General features: G+C 40.7%; 1 protein-coding gene across 1 annotated transcript in view; it reads left to right on the forward strand.

Annotated features, from left to right (window-relative positions):
- LOC103769766 (protein kinase C-binding protein NELL1-like) overlaps positions 1-10382 on the forward strand; it is a gene marked incomplete at both ends in the record, with an annotated part of 130057 nt that overhangs the window by 83642 nt on the left and 36033 nt on the right. The window contains 1 exon segment of the mRNA XM_008937001.1: positions 10334-10348. Coding sequence (XP_008935249.1) covers positions 10334-10348 — 15 coding nt within the window.

Raw genomic sequence — 10382 nt, forward strand, 5'->3', positions numbered from 1 at the left:
GTGGGGTCCTTCTCACGGGAGACAGTCCTTCATGAACTTCTCCAGTGTGGGTCCTTCCCACGTGCTGTAGTTGTTCACAAACTGTTCCAGTGGGGGTCCTTTCCATAGAGTCCAGCCCTTCAGAAACAGACTGCTCCAGTGTGGGTCCCCCACAGGCCACAGATCCTGCCAAAAAACTTGCCTCGGTGTGGGCTCCTTTCCATGGGTCCACGGATCCTGCCAGAAGCAGGACCTCCAGGCACTCCACAGAGTCAACAGCCTCCTTCAGACATCTCCCTGCTCTGTCGTGGGGTCCTCCATGGGCTGCAGGTGGAGATCCCATCCACCATGGTCTTCACCACAGGCTGCAGGGGAATCTCTGCTCTGGGGCCTGGAGAAACACCTTCTTCACTCTTGTTGGTGTCTGCAGAGCTGTTTCTCTGCCATATTCTTAATCCTCTCTTCTGGCTGCTGTTGCCCAGGTTTTTTTTCCTCCTTCCTAAATCTGTTATCACGGAGTGGCTACGAGTGTCGCTGATGGGCTTGGCCTTGTGCAGTGCTGGCTCCATCTTGGAGCCAGCTGACATTGGCTTTATCTGAAGTGGGGTCAGCTTCCAGGAGCTTCTCACAGAAGCCACCCCTGTACACCCCCAGCTACTACAACCTTGCCATGCAAATGCAGTACAGTAAAACAAGAGTTTATTTTCTGCAGCCAGGTGGTCTAAAGAATCACAATGTAACTTCTGAACTTGTTGTCCTTCTACACTTTATCAGGAGGAGGAGCCATTCTAAGTATGGTTTTGGGAAGGAAAAACGCCCTTGGGTTTTGATACAAGGGCTTTGACTTGTGGAAATGGAATGTTTTGTGCTATCTTTTGCTTTTACAGCCTTCTCAGTCTTATTTTACAGCCCATCACCAGGAGCTTAAGCCTGTCCCTCTTGTTCCCTAACTGTTTTCATGTAGGTACTCCATGGACTTATTATCCTAACATTTAGACTCTTACTTCCCTCTGTAGCTCTGTTTCATCTCTTTGTTTTTTTCTTTCCCAAGCATTAAGAAAATTTCTCTTTTTCTATTAGGACTGTTACTCTGAATCTATTTTGAGATGCTCCCTCTGCTTTACACCAAAGGGCCCACATTAAGGATGGAAATACAGACAAGGGCTTCTCCCTTCACTTCTCCAAGTACTGTCACTCCTCTTGTGAGTAAAGAGGAGTTTTTCATGCTCTGTGTCTTTGCATTCATGGAGGCTGCTGCACAGGGATGCCTGTGGGTTAAAGATTGTGTTCTCTGCTCCTGTGCCTGCTTCAGTTTTTGCTGGGTGCTGGTGGATGAACCAGATGCCAGTCTGCTCACCCTTGTGCTGGAAGCTCATTGCAAGTATGGGTTGTCCTGTAGGCTGGCTGGTAAGAGCTGGTTTTTGACAGCCATTGTCCTAGCAATAGCAGCTGGACAAGACAGGTAGTCTAGGAGAGCAAAGGATACCCAGGATAGGGACACATGCGCAGAACACAGGTTAGTGGAACAATGTACCTTAATCCAAGAGCTTGCAAAGGTAAGAAGTGTGATTATTTTGATTTTTTTTTTTTTTTAAACACCAGTTATCCAGGATTCAAGAGTCATGTAGCAATCTGCAGCCACTGGGCCTGCTAAGGGACCAAGTGTCTCTTCTCTGTTCTTGGCAGCTACAAGTTGGTATTCCCTAGTATATGCTTGTATAGACATGTTGATTTGCATTGACATGGGATTTGTGTTCTCACAATTTTTTCAATAACAAAACCAAGAAACTTGTGTTAAGAAAACAAATCTCAGAGACACTTCAGAGTAGGGTCTGTGCCATCTCATGAATTCTGCGTGGGGCAGCTTTACTTTGGCAGTCATCACCTCTTGTGTTTATAGAAGTCTTTAGCAATGGCAGTGTGTTTTGATAAAGCAGACAGTGTCCTGTCTGGCTGTGCTAGGTGAGCAACTTCATGCTGTGTTACAGTGTGACTAGGTTACACTGCTGTTAATGAAAAAAGAACAAGAGCTTGACGTGTTTGTGGAGGGAAGAGAAAACACTGTAAACCACTGGAGATGAAGATTATTTTGCACAGATTTTTGATATTGACTTTCTATCCACAGCTTGTCTAGTTCTGCTGTCTTTATTTTTTTCATAGTTTATTTACAACTAATGCATAATGACCAATGAAATGAAGCTAGAATTTTGCTTCTTAATAGAGATGGTGCAAAAATGCATTTCAGATATCTATAGAAGCCTCCATCCTTGTACTGATAGTGGAAGCTCACATTGTTTTCATAATGGTTCTCTCCAGGGACAAAAAACATGAAGCTTTTATCAACAGCAAACTAAAAGGTACTACTTAGCTTTTAAATAAAACTTAATCTAGCTGGAAAAAGTGAGCATAGCATTTGGAATCAGCAGTGCTGGTTCAACTCTCCTTTTTTCTCTCCTCACTCGTCGTGAGGTCTTTCTTGGTTTGTGACACATACATATACATACACACAGTCTGATGTATAGATAGTAGGTTGGTTCAAAGCCTATTGAACTCAGAGTGTCTTTCTTTTAACCTTCACAAGAATTACTTTAACCTGATGTATGCTTCTGCTGCTGCCCTGCTGTACAGTCCAGTATTTCAAGGAGAATTTTCCTGGGTTCTGAGAGAAGTGCTTATGGTTGGTGAAAGCATGTCTTGGTCATGCTGGAATTGGGACTTACTGCTGATAACATGCTCGGAAATGTGCATAATGGTGCTGATAATAAAATAGTAATTTAATATCACAAATAACAACATAATGCTGCCACTGTTCCTAACCTCCACTCCCAAAGGTCTTGACGCTATGTACTACAAATTAAAATCCTGCTTCAGGAAGCCTCAGAAAGCTTATTTGCCGTAAGGCTCTTTGCAGGAGGGCATGTGCCTGTTCATGATCTTCATTAAAGCAACAGGCATGCTGGCAGTTAGCTTTCGTGTCTGGGGAGGATGGGATCAGCAGGCCCTCCTTTTTTTGTGCTCTAACCACTGATCTTGGTGGAACTGGACGGAGTCCACGTGAATGAATTCCTCAGTAGCTGGCACTGATAGAGCAAAAGTGAGTAAAGACATCATTGACTCATTATAAAGATAGTGGATATAGTAATTCAGATGCAGAGTTATTAGAAATGAAATAGTGAGGACCTTAGTGTCCCAGTTTCATTTTTTTAACTGCAGCTAAACTTTGACTGTGTTATCAAAGGAGAAAGCATTAAATCACCGGTTCAATTTCATAGCCTAAAGCAAAGCAATTAAAGTAAAATTTCATACAAGTGTTGAGGCAGCAATTAGGGTTGCATGTAAAGAATATTTTTATGGTCATCTGTTGGATTCTCCCCCCGCCTCCTTTTACAGCTCCTCTTGTTTAGCTCACCTCAGGTTATTCCTAAGGAATGCAGTATTGTTGCAGTCTCCAAACCAGAAATGCCTCGTTCAGAAACTAGCACTATAAATCACACCTCCATACCATATTTGCTTGGATGAGAAATGCATCTTGCACTTTTCTGTTATGTCAATTAAGGTTATGTTTATAGAGAAAATATATTTATATCTAAAATTAGGTGGTTTTCTTCTGCTGATATTTGCCTATTTATTTTTACATTATAGATAAAATTAAATTTCAAAAGGCACAAACAATAAGACTTGATTGTGTAGCAAGGATGTAGAGCAAAAAAAGGTGTTTAGCATGGCTTAGAGGGGTGCTAGGAAAGGAGCTGTTTTGCAATGATCTCTAATTTTCTTATTTGCATAAGATATTTGTCTCTAACCCTTTGTGGGACCTGATTAACAGGGGATGTTCTGGAACCATGAACATAAAATCACTAAATCTTCTTTTACACGAAGCCACCTTGTTTGCCCTATGTGGTGTTGAAGAGACGTAGTTGCCAACTTAACAATGGTGATGAGTCTGCCACTTTTAAGTTCAGTGTCCCCACATGGATTTTTCAGTAGAGTTGGAGAGAGGAACGAGATGTGATGGATACGGATGAATAATGAAAAAGATGTCAAGAGAGAACATTTAGGAAAATGCAGATGGTGTTGTGAAGGCTGTAAATGGAGAAGATAGGGCATAGCGAGTGTTTACCAACACAGGACAGTGTTTTTCCATTACTTCTGTGCTGCTTTGCACTGCACAAATGGTCCTTGAGTGAACAAATTACTTGAGCGTGAAAATGGTGGAGTACTAGTTTTGCGTGGTTTTTTTGCTACTGACATATCATGTCATTTATTATAGGTGTATACAAAAAGTCATTGTAAAATGCAAGACTAGCGGTTTTCCCCGTGCTGTAAGTTTTTTTTAGACACGCCCTCCCCTGAGCACCCTCCCACCCCAAACAGCCCATAGAGTTTTCATCAGCATTTAATTTTTCAAAGAGATACAACGTCCTTCAAAATGCCACAGTAAAAGGTTGCTGTGGGCACAGGGATTCTAGATCAATTATATGGGTAGCCTTCTACAATTTATCACTTGAAGATAGCATCTGTGTGGACTTGAACAAGTAAGGCAGTCAATAGCGCAGGGCATAGACGGGAGACAAACTTGGTGAGAGCATTAGGGATAAAAATAGAGCAGTGAAGCAAAAAGTGCGGACGGCGGTGTAAGGCAAGTGCTGATGGATCCAGGTATTTAATGTAATTGCTCTCGGTATAGTGGCATGAAGAAAGAATTGCTCATTTTGGTACAGTGATCCATTGTTCACCCTTAGCCGTTAGTAAAATCAGACAGAAGGAACTGAAAAGGTAAGGGATTAGCTGAATGAGAATGGGGATGGTTATTGCAGTGTATCATATTGGTCAGCTAATGCAGGTGAATGGAATATCAGAGAAAAACACTTCACCTCTTCCCCCCATATAAGCAACCACAGGTATCTCTAAGTATGCTTGGGAAGATTAAAAAATAACCATAAATAAGGAAGTGAATCTGTTGCAGAAATCTGACATTCCTTTTCTAACAGCAGTATTTATTTCACCAGTGCTTACTGAGATGCAAGAGGAGATTCTCTACTAAGTGAAATCAAAGCCAAAGCAAGCAGGGCTTTGGGAATACATTTATGGCATTAGTAAACTAGAAGCAATCTTTCTAGGGAACAGAGCTTTTTTTTTTTTTTTGTCACAACGAGGTGATTATATTGCTTTGTTTTCTAATGGGCTGTAATATATTTGGGAGCAGTAGTAGCATAACCCTTTATTTGTTATAGACTTATGTAATGGTAACTCTTACAGCCGAGCATGAAGTAGTTAGACTTAGAATGAGTTCTCATGCATTAACAGCCTTTGAAAAAGAAAAATGGGTGAAAGAGTGGTACTAAATACTAAGGGAGAGTAGTCCAGTTAGATTTATTATATATAACTCTTCCTACCCCTGTCCTTGTAGTAATTTGTTGGGGTTTCTGTCATGGGTCCTAGCCTGGGGAAAGCAGTTAACTCCCTCCGTGTCCCTGATTGCAAATGGTGTTGCTCTGATGAGCACCATTTATGTAAGGGAATAGACTCTGCAGATATTCCCATTTTTGTTGCCCTGTTTGGATTCACTGGAGAAGCATGGTGCAGATCAGACAATATTGTCAAGAATATTACTCTGACTTATAGGTGGAGATAACAGAGATCCCTGCTGGTTCATCATGCAGTCCTGTTCTTGAGGGATGCAGTGGTAGTTCTGTAACCCACGAAACCCCTCTGTACTCTCAACTAGAGAGTGGAGAAGTTCTCCTGTTGTGGGATTGTCCTGCAGAGGTCTGAGAGCAGCAACTCCTGTGGGGCCAGAACCATCTCATTTGGGATTAGCTCCATTTTAGTTGAAGTGGTCTCCTTCTAATCAGCAGCAGTCACATCTTACTCTTTACTCTTCAAAGGGCTTAATACAGCTCACAGGGATGTAAAAGTGGTTGTGGATTTTTTTTTTTTCTTTTTTTCTGATAGGCACCAGGTCATTTCCCTGAGATAAAGAATTATTTCCTGAAGTAGCTTCTGGTCTTCCTGAGTATGTTAAAACACCTGGGGGTAATGAAGAACCTTCTACCTTAGTGTCCATGAGAGGATGTAATGAATGTCCTCAGAATCCACAAATTGTCAGTGTCCTCAGAGACATTGATTTGCATTGATTGAGTCCAAGAGGCCAGAGAGTAGCTGGAGAGCAGGGACAGTGGCACTGACTCGGGTAAAAGTTCAGAATCCTGCTTGCCAGACAGACTCTGAAACTGAAAATTAGCTTGCTCGTTACATAGCCTCTCATAAGCCACTTAGTGGAAGAGCAAATTAAGTAGCATCTTTAAAGAAAAGACTTTACACCCACTCAGGCACACAATTATGCTCCCATGCATTCTAAACACAAATATCACTATTTTTTCAAAGAATAATTAGAAGTAAAAATTACAAGGCTTGAATGATGGATAAACCAATCTTTCTGAACTTCAGTTGAGTTCTAAGCACCATAGTGGCTTCTATTATACAAGAAGAATCTTGTTTTTTAGTTTAGTTGCTTCTGCATGTTTGAGCAAACGACTGAGCTGCTGCTGTTAGCCAAAACCTGTTCCCCCAAATGTTTCCTTCTGCTTTTTGTGAGTATTTTTAATCCACGTTCTCTAAACTGCATTATCATATGTAAATTCTGGCTGCATATCTTTTAAAATAACTTACTTGCAACTGTCAGAGATACCTTATGAATAAGTTATCAACCATCCCTAAGAGCTATAGCTTCAGATGCTTTTAAAATAGTAATATTTATAAGTCTATGAACATTTTCTGTTAATGTATTTATCAAATGAATGCAGTCCTTCACTTGAGGTTAAGGAAACAGCTCCTTTCTGCTAAAAACACCACCATGCTACTTCTATTTTCTTTAATGCTAACGTGTCAGTGTCAGCTTTCTAACTGATTTAAGTGATCTTTACATAAAGGTCAAATTAAATAAACTGGGTTTAACCCAAGAGATCTCAAGGCTCTGAGGGATCATCCCCCCAAACCAACTGCAGAGACATTTCATAACGCATCATAAATTGCCAGAATAATGATGGAAAGCATGGGGAAGAGTGGAACCGCAAACTTTCCATTTTCCTTAGAGAGGAGCAGAATTTAGTGGAATAATAATAAAAGGGAAATCTCCTCCCTTAGTGGGACACCAGGTAGTCTGGACAGGAAGCTTTAAAGAGCCTGGTGCCATCCATCATGGCAGGTTTGTGATTTGGAGGGATGGCGACCAAAATGACTGGGGCTCAGATAACCTGGCTCCAAAGTTGGTCAGATCATTGGAGGCTCAGGTTATGAAAAGCTCATATTTCTTTTTTTAATTTTCATTTTTTTAAGGCAAAAAATGGTAACTGAAGGATGCTAATGACTTGTGTATTATTGTAAGCATTAACAAGGATGGAGAAGGGAGCTCATAGGCAGTGTTTTAATGTCAAAGGCTGATTTCACCAGAGCAGATTTGGGGAAGCAACCACTTTCCTGTATGACTGGTGGACTGTTTACTAATGTAGCTGAGAAATAGGTAGCAAAGGGGTGCTGGTGTTGTGGCCTTCATTAGAGAATGACTAGTTGCTTCCTTGAGTGTGACTTGCAAACAAAGTTAAGCTTAGTAGTATTGAAATAAAGAGGAGGAAGGTAACTCCAATTTCTGTTTTTGTCCTTCTCAGGAATGTTGCGTTAGTTCAGGGCTGGTCTGTATGGACCACTGGGAAGTATGACTGTTGAAGTGTGATTTGCCTGTGAGTAGGTGTTTTTAAATATTTGTTTGTTCCTTTGTTATATATATTATATAGGTAGTTATGTTACTGCTCATGGATTCCCAGTGATTCTACTCCCGCCCTAATTTATGATGGTATTTTTAGCCACTTAGTAACTTAACGATATTAGAATAATGTTTCTCAGTCCCATTGAAAGGGAAGTTTTCTGTTGGCTTATCTGCTTTTGTTTTGGTTTATTTCCTGCCTCTGACTGGGCAGCAGCTCCATCCCTCAAAGTCAGAGGAACACTGAGGGTTGCCTGTGTTTGCACCTCTGCCCTGCCTTGGAGGAGATGAATTGCTGTCAAGAAGTCTGAGCTGGTAAACAGTTTTAAGGCTGGCCTAACCATTTGCAGCAAATAATTAGTTTTCTCTTAATCGGGCAACTGGGGGAAGCTGAGCTGCTGCCAGCTCACAGGGAACTGCTGACTCCTGCTGTCTAATGCTTTATGGCTCCCTGAGGGTTGTATTGTGCAATTTGAGAAACTAACCCTGTGCCAAAGGTAAAAACCAGGTATGGGGTACGTTAGACTTGTGCTAAAGAAGATAGGCAGTGAGAGGGTTTAAAAAAGGGAGGGAGGGGTAACCAGAGCTGAAGTCAAGTGAGTCTGGCAGTGGAAAGGAGATAAGAACAGGAGAGAATAGGATCAGGGAGAAATGGAGAACTAAAACTAAATATAACGAACAAGAAGCTGGTAAGTCAGTGGGGTGAAAACAGCTTGTGTTCATTTTTGCATAAGCATGGAGTTACTGAAATTTTAGGACCCCTCTTATGCTCCACTACTGTTGTGCTCTACTGTTTTGTCAACTTTTTTTTTTATGTGATTCTATCAACTTGTGAACATATTTTAACATATGATGTTATTTAAATAACATAGGTTGATTTTACATTTTTAAAAATCCAGATTATTTAGACCAGGCTTGAATACAGTTCAAGTCAAGGCATAACATTAAACTGAATAATAAGAAGGGAGGGCAATTTCTCTCCCCCAGTAATAATGTTTTCTAGTTGGGAGTCATGAATTGGACATTAGAGCTTTTTGCAAAGCTGTCCTTTTTTTCCTCTTTTTTGATTTTTCTGTCTTTCCTTCCTTAAATAGTGTTTAAAGATTAGAATTAAATTTGGGAAAATATGCTGCCCAACCAGAAAGTAACTGGGAGGTAGCTGGAAATGGGTTAATAGATTCTGATGCTTAGCATGTTTCCAAATACATCATCTGTTGGTGCTCTGGAATGCTTCTTAGTTTGTTTTGATTTGAATGTTATTGTCTTTCAGTAGTTAAACTGTAAAGCCCCAAACAATAGGGGATGACACTGCTAATGTCCTAATTGATTATTATTATTAAATGCATGCAAACAATGGTCTGCTGTTCCAGAGGCAGAGTGTGTTTTGTTTCAGGGTTGGTTGTTTGGGGTTATTACAGGACTAACAGTTTAAAAAACAGTAGGTGCATTTTACCTTTTGGGTGAATGGACAAAAATACCATTGCCGTTAACAGGAACTGTGACTTCTTTGTAGCAGAGATTAATTTGGTTTGATGTGACTTGTTGGGAGGTGCCAAACAATAGAAGGCTGCTCCAGTTGTGATTTGGAGTCTCATTGTTTTCGTTATATATAAGAAATAATTAGCAATAGGACTCCAAGTCAGCTATGAAAAGAGTCAAGTGGTTTGTAAAGTACATTTGCAGGTGAGGAGCCCCCTTTCACTGGCCATGGGTTCAACAGCATTTGTGTTGTCTTTCCAGCCCATCTGGTGTTGGCTGGTTGGTAGGAGATGATGAGGGCTTGCTGTGTGGCAAAAAGGTGCTAAACAGGTAGCTGCAGGGAGATGTTTTTCTTGTGTTTTGTCCCAGTGTACTCATAGCATTGCTGAGTGCACTGGCAGAGTTAATGGAAGATAATAACTTGTGTAGTTCCCTGTAAGTTCACAAAGTCTATTTAGAATTGCTAAGATTAGTGATAACTGATTAGCTGTAGGGTGGGTGGGTACTGTGGTAGGGAGAGATCTGTATGGGCAGTGAACCCCGTTTCACTGTTAAGGAAACACCTGAACCCAGGAGAACAGCTCTTGCTCACCAAGGCAACCCACCCTGTCATCCAGCAACCCTTACCAAAAAGCTGAAGCAAAGAACTAGCTTATGTAGATGGAAGCTGGTGATTTGTGAATGATCATTATACTGTGTCAAGTCTCATTTTAGAGACCATAAGTATACCTTTTTAAAAGAAAAACAAACTACTTCACCAGTCTAGAGAGAAACATAAATCATGTATTTTTATCACCTCAAAAGACCACTAGAAGATGAGCTCTAATATTTCAAATGCGACAAGCAATCTATACACATGAATCACAATTTGAGTTCCATTACAGCTGAGCTGATATATACCACTACGTGCTTTATGGATTTTACTCTAACAATATTAAGTAAAAACCCAAAGCTTTTTGTGATGAATTCCTAACCTTTAACAAGAATGTGTAGAACTGTGGTCCAGAACAACAGCTTTAGCATTGCCCTACAGGCTTAAATAAGAAAATAGTATTGCCAGTTTTGACCTCTCAATAATATTCTCTGTGAAGGAAATGCATGTGTTAATAGAAGGCTAATACTGCAAAGGTAAAAGAAAATGTGAAATACTGAAAGACTGTAG

The sequence above is a fragment of the Merops nubicus genome, unplaced genomic scaffold, assembly GCF_000691845.1.
Source record: "Merops nubicus isolate BGI_N331 unplaced genomic scaffold, ASM69184v1 scaffold10333, whole genome shotgun sequence".
Lineage (NCBI taxonomy): Eukaryota > Metazoa > Chordata > Aves > Coraciiformes > Meropidae > Merops > Merops nubicus.